This window comes from Dermacentor silvarum, chromosome 4 (genome assembly GCF_013339745.2).
Source record: "Dermacentor silvarum isolate Dsil-2018 chromosome 4, BIME_Dsil_1.4, whole genome shotgun sequence".
Lineage (NCBI taxonomy): Eukaryota > Metazoa > Arthropoda > Arachnida > Ixodida > Ixodidae > Dermacentor > Dermacentor silvarum.
The window spans coordinates 41,598,677-41,613,184 of NC_051157.2; the positions used below are offsets into that span (position 1 = coordinate 41,598,677).

A 14,508-nucleotide genomic window follows, 5' to 3' on the forward strand; every position below is an offset into this window, starting at 1 on the left:
CTCGCCGGCTGTGCTCGGAGGTGTAATGGCCGATCGCTTCTGATGGTAGAGCCGCTTTTGTCCGCAGGCGTCGGTTAGGTTTCCCGTTGAATTAATGCGTTGCTCAAGGAAGCTGAGACCTTTAGAAGACCTGCATGGTCAGCGATTAATCGCATGATGGCCCGCGGTGCCAAGTTCAGGCTCTAAGTCCCATGGCAGCAGGCCCTGGGCCTTGCCGGCGGGGAGCAGCTTCCTAGTCATCCCGAGAAGTGGACAGTCCCAGTGTCCCGGTGCGCGATGGATGCGTCAGTACCAATAGATCACGTGCTGTTGAGAATCAAGGTTCTCAACCTGGCCTACCTGACTGTCGCGCTGCCCCTATTCACACTGATTTTCTGCTTCGCCACGTCAATGTTGTTCCAGTACACCGCTGTGAATACAACAGTCTGCAAGGTGAGCCTGATAACGCTGTCGTTCCACGCGTAACGACGCTGCTCCGCTCTAGTAACGCGATTGATTTTTGGCGCATCGAGGTACGGTTCCGCTTATTTTTGTTTTTTGTGTAACCTTGAAACCGCTCTCACGAAGTGTAACCACGTTGCCCGTTGATCGCCAAAGTTTTCTTCGCCACTTAGCTCCGGTGTCGTGCGCAAAAGCATCAGTCGCGCGTAAGCACGCGGAAGGCTGGAAGCGCTGCAATTTACCGCTCATTTTTAGGCTACCTGCACGTAGCACGGTCACATTTAGATTAGCCGACTTGAATTCCAGCTCTCGCGCTTCTGGCAAAGGTTATGCTCGCCTGTGTAGCTCTGTAGCAGTCTGGGGCTGTGTTTATCATATTATCATCGCGTAGCTCCTGCAACGATCGAGTTCCCGAATTTCGTTTCACTAGTCGCGTGTGTTTTGAGTATTGTAATGATAGTAACGCCGCAAATTTCTCAAATGTGTCGATTATTTTTTTCCTGTGTGTTTCAAAGTCTTAATTCTTGCGTTTACTGTCCTAAAAGCTTCAATTTAAATTATTATTCATGAGGCTTGACGTATCCAAAGCTACGCCTGTGCTGTGTGGTACGCCGTGATGTTGAACTCTGTAGTAATTTTGACTATTTAGGCTTCTTTAACGAGCGTCAAAATTTCAGTTATCAAGTGCTTTCACGTGCCGCTCCCATCGGAATGCGATCCATGATGTGGGTATCGAACTCGCGACCTTGCGTTCAACATTAGAGAGCCGTATAGTCTTTGAATCACTGCAGCGGATGTCGTAACATGTGCTGTAAAATTGTCAAACTAACAGCTATGATTATTTAATTTGTTTCGATCGCGACTAGCACGTGTCCTCACAAGCAGGTTTGACTGCGCATGCGCTTTTAAATGCTAGTGGAATGGGCGCCCGGAAATTATTGTTTGAAGACGGATTCGGCCTTAGACGCCAATCTGTTGTCTAGGATCCAGATGTTCGGCTACCTTGTGTACTCCACAGTTTGCGTTCTTCCATATTCTGACCACAAAAATGAATGAATGAATGAATGAATGAATGAATGAATGAATGAATGAATGAATGAATGAATGAATGAATGAATGAACGAACGAACGAACGAACGAACGAATAAATAAATAAATAAATAAATAAATAAATAAATAAATAAATAAATAAATAAATAAATAAATAAATAAATAAATAAATAAAAGTGGTTTACATAAACTAGTAGCGAACTAGGGTGTTCTTGAGCTCCTGGTAAAAGTGTGATAAATCAATTTAATTTACGCAGCGAATTGTGGACTACACGTCGTTATCTCATAAGGACTGTAGAAATATGTACTCACTGAGATAATCGACGGAATTCATACGCTTGACGTGCTGATAAAATAATATTTTGGTGTCGGCTGTTTGCATTTCGCTCATTCGATGTCTAGGATGGGAAGACGGTTACATGCTGTTCGTTTCTGTAAATTTTTTTAGCTATTACTTTATTACAACGTACTACAAAATGTAGTTGGCGGCGTCAGCTTCAATACCTGCAGAGACGCGCGAGGTCCTAAATTGGCACAGACACACTCGCACACACGCCCTTGCCCATAGCGTGGATTGCGAATCTGTAAATTATATCGCAGGTATACCTGAGCACACATCCCAAAACTAACTCGTACTATACATTAACGAGATCCTTATTCACGTCATCCCGGCGCCAAGGTTGCTGCACAGCTATAAAAGATGCCGGAATGGGAATATTAGAGTTTTATTTCTATGTGGACATAGAACTGTAGTTAAATTTTAATTAAGTTAACGCTGCACAAATATACAGCGGTGTTCGGTATAGAACTACAAGAGGAGGTCCCTATGAAAAAGAACTGTCAAGGGACCTCCTGTCGGTACTGCATTAGCTAATTACATTACAAGGCAGGTGACTCTTAACTAGCCATATGCGTACAAAGGATTGAAGAGACATAATGGAAACACGCTGTGCAAACAAAAATAGTGTCGTTTGATAAACTTTTTTAAGGTGAAAATAAGAGACAAGGCACAAAAAGAAGGTCAGACACAGTCCTGTGTCTGACCTGACCTTTCTTTTGTGCCTTGTCTCTTGTTTGCGCCTTAAAAAAGTTTATCAAATATGCACTAACTAGGCCCACAGAAAGTTCTTCTAAAAATAGTGTCGAGTTGCATCGAACAAAAGACAAAGTACAAAGGAATGCCGATAGCGCGGTTCGAGTTAGCATGCTGCTGTTCTACTAACCCTGCTATATGTCTAACGAAAACAAAGAATAGAGAATCTCAGCTAACCGACCATGCTTGCGACACGCCTAAAGACACTGCCTTCGATCATGTGGACACACGGATGACTGTGACAGCCACCATGTTGCTGCAAGTTAACTACAGTGACGTGGCGCGTCCGGTTCGCTAAAATTCCCTCATAGCACCGCTGAAAATTCGTTGACCACTCTCTAAAATATTTTAAACTCTTCAAAGCCGGTTAACAAATTGAAAGTACATAACCAGTCTATAATCAATCGTTGTATAGCGTCCGGTCAGACTCGTCTGGGGAAGGTCAGCACATCAGCGTTACATAGCGAGCTAATCGAACCACGAGAAATGCAGACATCTTCTTCTTTCCCTGTGTGAAAGATTTCTTACGCAAGAAGGCCCGTGTGCCCAGCGCAGTCGTCCGGAGGGGGTATACTTTAACGCAAGAGATTGCCCCTCTGTGTCCGATCGTCTTCGAAAGATTTCTTACTCGAGGACGCGCCCGCATACTGTATACGTAATGAAGACCTCCGAAAAAAAAAAAGAAAAAAAAACTAACTGAACACAAAGAAAACCACGAAGATTATCAGTCGGGAGGTTCCGTGAAAAGTGCGCGAGAGTGTATAGACAAAATGGGTACGCCAAGGAAATGGGTCTTAAATCTAGAATGAGGGGACGTGCATGAATGAGTAATGGGTCCCGCGAGCATTTTCGAAAGAAAGAAAGAAAAAAAAAAGGCTCGAAAAGTCGGTTATATGCACTAGCCACACTCGGCCGAATCTTTCAGCCGCACGTGTACTACAGTCCGCTTCCAAGTGGCAACCCCGGGGAGCAGTTTAGAGGAGACCAGCGGAGATCTTTTGATCCGCCTACTTCTCGAGAGAGCTCGTTGCGGCGACATCGCGAGCGCGGCGCGAGGACTTGTTCAGAAAGGCGTGAATTTATCAGGAGAAGGGCGAACTGAATTGCATGCGGCGGCGGTCAAGGCTCCGGGGAAGCGCCCGCGCAGAAAGTGGGATGGGGGAAAAAAAAAGCGTTTTAGGAGTGACGCGCTAAATATGCAAAGCCCATAAACTGGGCGCGAGCATATAGGCTGTGACGAACGGCCGCCGGCATAGGGGAAGGGGTCGTCCGCGGCAGGCCCCTCTCTTTCTTCTCTGCGGTTGCCGCTCTTGAGCGCCAAGATGTCCCGCGCGATTATATTGCGTGTCTGGCGCTCAGATTTATTGTGTAGCGCAGCCAAGAGTTCCCTGGCGCTTCTATATCCACGCACCCTGCTGTCTTCGTACGCGTGGCAATAAATGGAACGATTAAATTTAACCTGTGTTGATTACTCTTCTGGAACTTGCGAGTAGGTCAGTCGTTCCTGTGACCGAAGGCTTGACGAGCCAGAAAAGACGCACGAGCGATAGGAAAGTGGCGCCCCCTCCTTCGAGTTCCCGCACCAGCACGCCTTGTGACGTCGGACAGTTTTTGTAGTGTCTTACTCGGCGCTTTTTTTTTTTAACCAATAAACGAAGGTTTACAACTTACATTCAAAATAAAGGCGATAGCAACGTAGCGGCTTTTGTCGTTTTTTTTTTTTTTTTTTGCAAAAGAAGGAAAAGGGGAATTGGCGAACAAGGGGGGGGGGGGGGGGCGCAGGGGGGCCTTACATAGCGAAGAAATCCACGAAATATGCGACAGGAGACTGACGTCATGGATCCCGTGGTTTGGGCGCAATATTCAAATCGTTAATGTAGTTAGGTATTGATTTTCTCCCACTAATAAATGATCAACTTTTTAGTGACATCGTATAATTTTAAGAGTGTCTTACTTGGCGCTTTCTTTTTTTTAACGAATAAACGAAGTTTTACACCTTACATTCAAAATAAAGCCGATACTCAACGTAGCACCTTTTGTAGGATTTTTCTGCAAAAAAAAAAGGAGAAAGGGAAATTTGAGCTCGGTGCGGGGGGTGGGGCGGCGCTCACATACGCAAAAGAAGCCACGAAATCTGTGACATCAGACTGGTGTCATGGATGCCGAGGTTCATGCGCGAAATTCAAGTCGTGAATTTAGTTTGGTCTTGATTTTCTCCCAATAATAAATGATGAACTTTTTTTTTTTTTGGGGGGGGGGGGGGGGCACTAAAGTAAAACAAGTACACCAGTTTAAACTTATGACGCGTCTCCCTTTAACGTGCTTTTGAGCTTCTAAATCAACACAAACGCCTTTCAGATGCGTAGAGATTAATCTATCGGACGTTTTGCTCCACTACGAGTCTTGACTCGCCGCGATAGTGTACGTATAGCGCTGAACAGCTTGTTTAAACACTTGCTCCCCGCGTCTGCGTGCTATCCTCTCACGATTCACTTCCTTCTTTCTTACTTCTTTCCACGAAGAGAATATCAGCCAGTTTTAACGAATTTCCACTCGTAGGCGTGCATGCTCTCTTTCTTCTCTGTCGTTCACAGGGCTTCGTTATCTAAAAGCTCCTTTAGGCGCTAATTAGCCCCGCCGATGTTCTTTTTTTTTTTTTTTTTTTTTTTTTGCTATTTGTCCCGAGACTCGTAGCAAAGGCAGTCTTCACTCTGTTTCACTATCCGCTTGTCCGACTGTCTCTTTATTTTCTCTCTCCCGCTCTCTCTTTAATGAACAAGGAGCCAACACATTCTGCCGCTGTGCATGGATAAAATATACGAGACGGGGCCCTATCCAAGCAAATACTTGAATGAGATACGAGAGTAAACTCCGAGATTACTTGGGAAGTGAGGAGTGCTTTCTGCAGATAGTCATAACAAGTCCCATGCTGTGAGGGCGCGCTTAGTGCAGCCTCACTTTTCTAGACAGATAAGGAAGGTCTTTAGTGGCAGTGAGCGCAAGTTGGGGGGAGAGAGCTGGCGTGGTCTGTTGACACGACGGCGCTGGACCTCGCTAGGCTCGCATTAGCAGGCGAGTCCCTTCTAATTAAATGAGTCCCACGTAGATTCACTTGGGAGGATCATGTGAAGTGAAAAATCGGACTCTATCGTCTATTGTAGAATGTACACAAAGAGAACATCGCTGTTCCTATAGACAAACGAACTTCGTAGCTGAGGAAGAATTCGTGCTGATTATTAAGTCGTAGCCATGGACCGTCGTCTGACCGAGACAGCTATATTATAGTCACTCGACTGACTGAGCCAACCAGATGGCCAGTAGAGAGTAGTGCGAGCTCGAATTAATAAATCGAAGCGCTGAAGATTCTTTGGTAACGCTGAAAGCTCGGAAAAGCTATGAGCTTCTCGTCCTTCTAAAATGTATTGGATGATGGAAGCATTAAACAAACAAACAAACTATACGCATGCGTAGTCGCACTTTGTGGTGCGTGTCGCGCGCAGAACATCCGCGCACAGAAGTTCTTGGGACGCAGTCACACGAAAAGTTTGTTTCTTCAAAGCATAATTACGCACGATGGCGGCTGATGCAGTCGAAACATATGCAAGCGGGAATGCATGATATATGCACATCTGCTGTGCGTGATCTATGTGCATCAGCTCCGCCACTTTTAATCTCCAATACCACATCCCCCGAAGGGATTAATTTGTTTCTGGAACTTCACGTACCGGAAGCGTTTCTGGGCAAGCGTGTACGTTCAGCCTTGACAGAAGCAGCTATTCACGGGCTATATATGCTCGACGCCAATCCGGAGAATCCGTTGGACCGCGTGGCTATAAGTTCAAGGGCTGCTATGGCGATGCGAAAGTCTCTGAAGAGTGAACAGAAAATTCCCTCTCAATCATAAGAGTGCCTGCGACAGCAAAAAAGAGCCCCGTTGCAGAATCAGGAAAGCGGCTTCGGTCGAACGCGCTGCGTCCTCCGAAATTGCTTACGAAACTGCCTGCGTTTTTTCACTCGCGGAATGGTGCATCCGCCAGCTTTTTCAATCCGCCGGTGCATCAAAGCGCGGCCTCTCTGTAGCCGTGTGTTCGCGTGGTTGTCCTCTTTGCGCTGAACCGCGGCAATCTCGCGCTCCCGTCGGATAGGCGCTCGCATTTCTCTTGTGTTTATAGTCTCGTTTTTGGTTCGCCGCGTTTTTCAGACTTTCTTGTCGTTACATTACGAAATTTCGCTTTGCATTTGACTTTGTTTCTTGATGGGACTGTATGCGAGCTTTCATAGCCTCCGGCTATTGCTCCAACAAGTGCGTTTGGGCGTTTGTTACAAACGCAGACAGGAAAATATGGGCGAATGAGTTTCCTTCCTTTTCGACACGCGTCGTCAAACTTTACTCGCATTTCACTGCCTCACTTACTATATACTGGCCTGCGAGCTTGCCTTTGGCTATGTTGGTCCAACAAATATGTTCGCACTTTGTACCGGATGGGATTACAAATTGTTCACGCTGTCCTGGTAAATTTATTTCAATTACATTTAGGAACATACAAACTATACCCAATTTCGACATAATCGCGCCCAGCTTTTCCGCAAATCTTGGATCATTCAGCGGGCGCAGAATACGATAAGGTCATTGCTGCGCTGTCATTTCTATCCTGTCCTCATCAGTCATGGAAGTTTCGTCAGGCGTCCAGTCCTTTCTGCGATAATGATATATTGGCACTTCTGTGTCCTTCCTGGAAAGTGAACACGAATTCACGCACGCTTCTCCGCGACAAAACACGCGTTTTCGCACTGTGCACAAGCATAGGCGTAATTACCGGGGGATAGAAATTAAGGAGCGCTACCCCCCTCATGCACCCCCCCCCCCCCCCCCATCACGCCCCCCGCACAAACACACATTGTCAAAAGCGGGGGCGGGGGCGGAGAGGGGGTGGAGAGGGGGTGGGATGTTTATGCCATTTCGCGGCGACATCACTTGCGCTTTATGTAAAAAGGATGATGGTATATATACATTTGTAATTTGGTATACTTAAAGTTTATTTAACAGTTTCGAGAGTGGAGCTCTCTTCGTCAGGGCAGTTTCAAAGTTGGTGTGGTCTTTTATATGTGTATAATATATATAGCGCAAAAGAATGGACAGTTGGGCGAGTTGGTACGGTAACATATTCTTGGTTTAAGCGCGAAAGAACACGGACGGTGGCAGAAGAAGACAGGACAAGCGCTAACTCACAACTAAGTCTTTATTGGAAAGAACAACATGTATGAGTGATTGCAAAAACCCTAGCATAGAAACATCACATGGTCTAAAGGATAACAGTTGCGAGATAAAACAAATTAGAAAATGGTGTAGCCGCAAAAATTCAAACAAGAAAAAGCACTCAGTCAAGTGCAATCAAAGCTATGGCGATCCCGGAGAAGACAGTGTAGTCGAAGGTGGTGGCCAGATCGTGTCCACGATTGTGTCCTCGCAGGGATTTGAATGCGGTTCGTATCGGCGGGCCGATCCTGGAGGCGGAACTGCAGCGTCACTGCACCCACACGACTTATAGCATTAATCAATAGAGCTATCCAATAGGGCAACCAAGTGTACCCAGCAGCATATCTCGCCAGGTCTCACCAGCAATCGCTTGACTTCAAGAATCATCCTCCGATGGTTTCTGCCCAATTCATTTCTTTTCTTTTTTTTTTTTTTTTTTCTTTTTTTTTTTTCATTGCCCTTCTGGACACACATTAGTGGAAGAGTATGGACAACCGAATGGCACGTACAAAGAGTGTGATCCCCTGGTCATGATGTCATTGGTGCGCAGCAACCGAATGGCACGTACAAAGAGTGTGATCCTCTGGTCATGTCATTGGTGCGCAGGTTTACAACTTCTGCCCGTCGGTGAGCGCCATCACGGGCATCTCGCCGCAGCGCTACGTGTGGCGCATGGGCGTCGCGCTGCACACGGGCCCGCGGCTGCTGCTCGCGTCGCTCTACCCTCGCTACTTCGCTCGCCGCGCCGCCCTGGTGCCGGCCCCCAAGCGGGCGCTCTTCTCGCGCCTGACGCGCGCCAACTACGCGCTGCACCTGGCCGAGGCCCTGTCCCTGGTCGGCGTCACGTACGTCTCGAACCGCGAGAACTACCCGGTGCACGAGAAAATCTTCATCGTCTTCATGGTCTCGTCGCTGCTCTACATGGTCGGCACATGCCTGGCGGTGAACATGTGCGCCCACAAGGACGACACCCAGATGGTAATGACTATTATACGCGGTGACTGCGATAATGCGCACGGCCCTTTAATTGTTGGCTGCCGTCTTTGCTGATCCGCGTACTAAATTTGGCCGTCGTCTGTGACAAAGCTTTCGAAAAAGTCAATGAATAAATTACTTAGGAGCTGCACGTTTTTAGCTTAGCTTGTTGACGGCGTCATCGTTCAGAGTATTGAAGTTTGCCAGACAAAGCTCGCCAGACAAAGCTCACCTAGCCTAACCTAGCCTTCAAAATAATTAAATGTCTGCCCTTATGAATCCTCACGCCACATTTCCCGCCGATGAGCTTTCGTCCGGTCTACAGGAGGCGAGCTTTTCACCGTTGTGTCAGGAATGATGCCCGGTAAGCTTTTGGACGGTGAGCTTCATCGCAGGCATACATGCTAACGTCTTCCGAGTGTTTCTGGCCAACTTAACCAAACCCTCGTGCCTCCTCCGCCGCCAGTAGGGCCACATTTCGAGAATAATTTCTAGTGCTTATCCTTTCGGTATCAATGGACAGCCGACCACTTCTGCCGAAAAATTCGCACATTCGTCACTCTCCTGTCATCTGCTGATTAGTTCCGTTTATTGCCACAGATCCGTTTAGTGCCACAGTTCTGTTTATTGCCGCTGTCTTCGCAGTGTTGTCGGGTCAGGGTGCCGGTTGTATAAAAACGCGGCATGTTCATCCAAATGGAATGATGAGAGAGCTTTGTTTCTTAACGACTATACTACTGTTATTCTTTGAACAGCCCCAACTCATGCATATTGTTGTGGCTGCCGCAGGAACGTAAGTCGCGTCGCCTCAAACTGTCACTGCTGGTGCTGACCCTGGCGGCCAGCGCGGGCATGCTCTTCTTCTTCTACAAGCACCGAATCCACTGCGTCGAACTGGGTGAGTGTGCGCGCTATAGCCCTTAAAAACTACTTCAGACCATAGAGTATCGTAATAAAATTAGCAGCGGTAAATCTGGCACTGCGATACTTAACCATTCCATGCATGAGAATGAATGAATCTTCGTGCTTTGTGGCTTCAGGTGCTCTTGTGCTCGTTATGTATTACGTACGCTTTATCTTTCCAAGTCCCCAAGCAATCTTATGTTTATAAATGCAACGAAGGCAATAAGTCTTCTGTGCACGTGCTACCCACGATTCCCATGCTAGCGCAACCACCGTGCTTTCAGCTCTCGTAGACACTATAGCGTCGGAGGTCCCTCTAATAATATTTGGCAAATCAGTTCTGCGGGAGTCCGCTAGGTGGAGGAAGGCTCACGAAAGGGAGAACATGTCATCCACACGACTGTTCAGCACGAAGCTGCTGGCGGTGAAGAAAAGTTTTGAATATAATTTCGCTGGACATCGCCGTAATCGGACGCTGTACTGTTGCGGACTTATGGCAGACTGGAAACCCGGTCCCAGCGCCGTGCATTGTGGGAGCACAGCGTTACCGTGACATGGGCAGACGAGAGGAAGCCATTCCCGGGAGCGACTTTACAATTGCTAGTAGGTACATCGGAGGGACTTCCGCTTAACACGTGTTGTCATGGCAATCGTGGAGCTCCTAGGTGCCTATAGGGACATAATCGCTTAGGGACTTTTGAGGCACTGGTCTGGCACAAGATCCAAATATAATCTCACTATCAGGTAAGGAGCAGTCTACCTGACTGGAGCAGTATCTTTTATTGTGATAGCAATTATATGGACACTTCAACCGGATTTCTGCCGTCGGCGTCGCCGTGAGGTTCCCTATAGATAAAATCTTCGCCGCGCGCCGTATGCCCGAGCGGAAGCGTGCGGGGACGCGCGCTATCACGGAGAGCGAACGCACTCAATTTCCCACGCGCAAGCAAGGAAGCGGGAAGCCAGCGCCGGAGGGAGCGGGGGGGGGGGGGGGGGGGGGGGCGCACTTCTACTCTGCCAACAACCGCGCTCGTCGCTCGCCCGCACCGTCTCTTATCTCCACACGGCTCTGACCTTTATGCGCCGTGCATTCGCCGCTCAGTTTCCGTTGAAGCGATAGACCGCACGTACCTTCGCCCTCTGCGGCGTATGCGCTTGCTGCCAGCGTTTTGACAGTCGTTGTCTGCAGTCATTCAGTGTGATCTATTCATGTTTGTTTGTGCGCGCTCACACCACGCTTGTTCATTCAGTTAGTAATAGTCGGGCCACATTTTCCAACGCACGCTACACATGCAATGCTGCCCGGATCGGCAGTGCAGCGCTACAGGTGTGTCCCTTCGCACGCGCTGCCCACGGGAAGCGCTTCTCATCAACACCACCGTTTCACACGCGCCTTCTCGTTGGTCATCGAGTCTCTCTGCATGTCGGTCTACTTACGCCGCAGCACACCTGCTTACTTAATCAGCTCATGTTTACTACAATTCATATTGCTACCAAAGCCGCTCACCTTACTTCGTATGACATTGCTGTGTTGCTATCGCATTCATTGCTTCGCCCTTAGGGCGAAACTGTGACATTTTTTTTTTTATTTTGGGTGTTCCTACGGAACACCCCAACGACCGCCGCGGCACCGGGGCACAAACGCGCGCAGTATCCGCTTGTTTACACCACCACAGTTCACCGAGATCAAAAGCCGTCATGCCACGCCACCACTACTGCAAGAATTTCCGCCACTAGAACAAACGCTACAATAATAAAGCGTGGCCGGCGTGGGCCAGACACCGCCAGACATTCAACGCGCCCTAAACGATTCGCTCCCTACGCACGTAGGAGCTGCGTTCGGCAAGGTCACTGCGCACGGTCCCGGAGATAAGAGAGCCACGCTCAGTAACTAGCAGCCGACGTGCGGCCCCGCAGACCAGTGCCTCAAAAGTCCCTAAGCGATTATGTCCCTAGGCACCTAGGAGCTCCACGATTGCCATGACAACGTGTTAAGCGCAATTCCTTCCGCTGTACCTTCTAGCAATTGTAAAGACGCTTCCCGGGAATGCGCCCTTGCGTCGTGCCCTTGGCGCACACGCGACGTACCACATTCTGGCAGTACCGGGAGCGCATTCCCGGTGAGCTTTTAAAGCATCAAGTTCATTCTACGACTTTTCATTCTATATACAGCCGAATACATTTAATAGTTAGCCAAGAGGCAACCAACAGAAAATTTATGTAACGGCCAACATACAAGAACCCCCCCCCCCCAAAAAAAAAAAATAATAATAATAAGCGGCAAGTTTCTTGTGCGACACGTTGCCGAAGCAAATAGCAGTGCAGGGAACACGCACAAAAGAAGGCAGCAGGATGCTGTCCGTTCCGTGTTCCGTTCTGTGCTCTGCTGATGTATCACAGAAGCGACGTAACTATAGTGAACCAGCTAGCCATTCTATAGTAACCGACTAGCTACTCTTCTGGCTACATTGACTGTCAGACGTATCCAGCGTGCCGCGAGCTCTCTGAGCCGATCGACGTCACCGAATGACGCGACCAATAAAACTCTTGCGCGAAGAGCCCGCGCGATCGTTCAGGATGACGGCATCAATCGACCGAGAGCAAAATGGATTATATATGGATCCCGCAAGCGACACGGATAGACGTCAGCATTAAAGGTTATTCAGCGAATGCACGACTCCACATGGACGAGCCTTCGCCATCGTGACGTGGCGACTTGTTTCAACATGACGTTGAGGCGCATGCAGAGCCCGTCTGCATGCTGCTGACGCACGCAACACCGGGTACCGGCGTGAACTTTGCGGAACTGTGTGGCGCCCATGCGAGTAGGTCAGCGTGAAAAGTATTACAGCACCACTGGGGCCCCGCACCTCCTCCTTCTTTTCGTGCCCACCGCTCATCTTGCAGGGTTTGCGGGCGAAACTCTAGTCTCACTGTGGTAGTACCATATTTACTCGTGCAATGCCCGCGCCGCCTACTTCAGACCTCAGTACTTCGGGAGAAAAAGTTTCAGGACAGGATACTTATTGCGTCGATCGGCATCAGCGCGTGCTCCATGGTAGACTATATAAGCTCAGCGACGGTGCCGGATAAAGCGGAGAAGTGTATCGAATATAGGATTTTCGTGAAGTCGTGCAAATTGTCATCCACGCAAGAATAAAGCACGAAACTGCAGAGAAAACCCATGCATGCTTCTCAGAAACAAGGCTTCGCAGTTGAAGAGAAGTCCGTCCTGGATCAAGGGATCGAACCCGGGACCAGCGCCTTCCCGAGGCAGTCCCGGATTCGTTCCTAGAATCATGACGAATTTTTCCTCAAATACGAAGCATTCTTTGTGAGAAACCCGTAAGGGTTTTCTTCGTAGCTTGGTGCTACTGTGGGGTGGATGACGCTTTTTTTTCCCCCTTTCATGTATCTTCGTCCTCATGGCGGATTTTTGCAGGACTGATTTGCCAATATTTTCCTAGCAGGTCATTTGTAGTTGCATGCTGCGTACATGTTGTACAGGGTGCACGGTATCAGTAGAGGTAATCTCGACTCCTGCAAGGCCAGCACTGTGTCACTATAGCGGGAGAAGGGAGGGAGAGGGGGGGGGGGTGCAGGCTTTGTACTAGTAAATACGGTAAATGATTGACAGCGCCTACGATATATCTCGGTTCTACAGTTACTTTAATAATAGTAACAACATTTCCCTTCTCCGTCGTGCATGCTCGTGGCAGGGAGGGGGGAACACGACTAAACCTTTCTTACCCGAAAACCACTGTCTCTTTATCTGCCCTTAATCCGATTTTATCGTTCCTCTGTCATTTCGTCTCGCAGCGTTCAGCTGGTTCTCCATCTGCGAGTACGTGATCTGCCTGTGTAACATGGCGTTCCACCTGACCCTCGTGTACGACATCCCCAACGAGGAGCTGCTCGTCGGCCTGCCCGTGACGAAGGCCGTCTGCTCTTCTTCCTCCGCCTCTTCCCGGAAGGACCAATGAGACACGACATGCCGCTAGTGCCAATGGATGCGCGCTCTCTTCCACGCACACACCACACACACACATCTCTCTCTCTCTCTATCACTCGCTCTCTCTCTTAATGCGTCGCTCGAGGCCCTCTGTAAACGGCTCTCGAGCGCGCATGTACCTGCGCCCGCTCGCCCGCGCTGCCGCTCGATGCGGTGCGGCAAACTACATGGGACGCTTTCCCGGCCTATTTCTGGCGTGACGTCGGCGCGCCCGCTTCGCGACGTCTGGTAACCGCAAAGGACGTACTATCGGGTCTACGTTTCAGCCGATGAAAGTATAAACAAAATTCCTACCAAAACTATAGAACGCACTCGTTTCAAAATGGACGCAGCGGCGCTGCGTCGGGAACGCGTTTCCATGTGGTTGCCGCTGGAGACCTCGTACGCAGGCCAGTGTGCCTCCGCCTCGGCACACGCGTACGCTGCGGAGAAGTATGCACGAGCGGGAAGAGCAATGTCGTGTAAATTTAGTCACTGTCCGATCTAGTCACAACATCGTTAGTCTCGCGCGAGTACGACGAAGAAACGACCGTAGCGTCACGCAGGCTACCGCTGGCGCGCATGCGCGCCAGTGGTTCGTTCGCGATTCGATAACGGCATGCGCGCGAATGTTTGTAGAGGAAACACAACTTCCAGGGAAGGGTGCGCGCCTCCTCCTGTCTCTTCCCGGCACTCGGTAGCGTGCCTCTCTTCCACCATCGACGCCATCTTTTCTTTTTTTTTCTTGGTGGGGGTGGGTGGGTGGGGGGCGACGCGAGTTTTCTGCTCAAAGAGACA

At 49.0% G+C, this 14,508-nt stretch overlaps 1 protein-coding gene across 1 annotated transcript; it reads left to right on the top strand.

Moving 5' to 3' along the window:
- Nucleotides 1–6: 6 nt before the first annotated feature.
- On the top strand, nt 7–14,460 carry LOC119449844 (post-GPI attachment to proteins factor 2-like). The gene is made up of 4 exons (XM_037713112.2): nt 7–432; nt 8,448–8,819; nt 9,606–9,714; nt 13,539–14,460. Exons 1-4 carry the CDS (start codon nt 277–279, stop codon nt 13,700–13,702), a joined length of 801 nt encoding a protein of 266 aa, XP_037569040.1. The 5' UTR covers nt 7–276; the 3' UTR covers nt 13,703–14,460.
- The last annotated feature ends 48 nt before the right edge of the window (nt 14,461–14,508 follow it).

Coding starts and splice junctions, on each gene's coding strand:
- LOC119449844 (XM_037713112.2), top strand. CDS start 277: ATGGATGCGTCAGTACCAATAGATCACGTGCTGTTGAGAATCAAGGTT. Junction 8,820..9,605: donor ACAAGGACGACACCCAGATG/GTAATGACTATT, acceptor TGGCTGCCGCAG/GAACGTAAGTCGCGTCGCCT. Junction 9,715..13,538: donor AATCCACTGCGTCGAACTGG/GTGAGTGTGCGC, acceptor TTCGTCTCGCAG/CGTTCAGCTGGTTCTCCATC.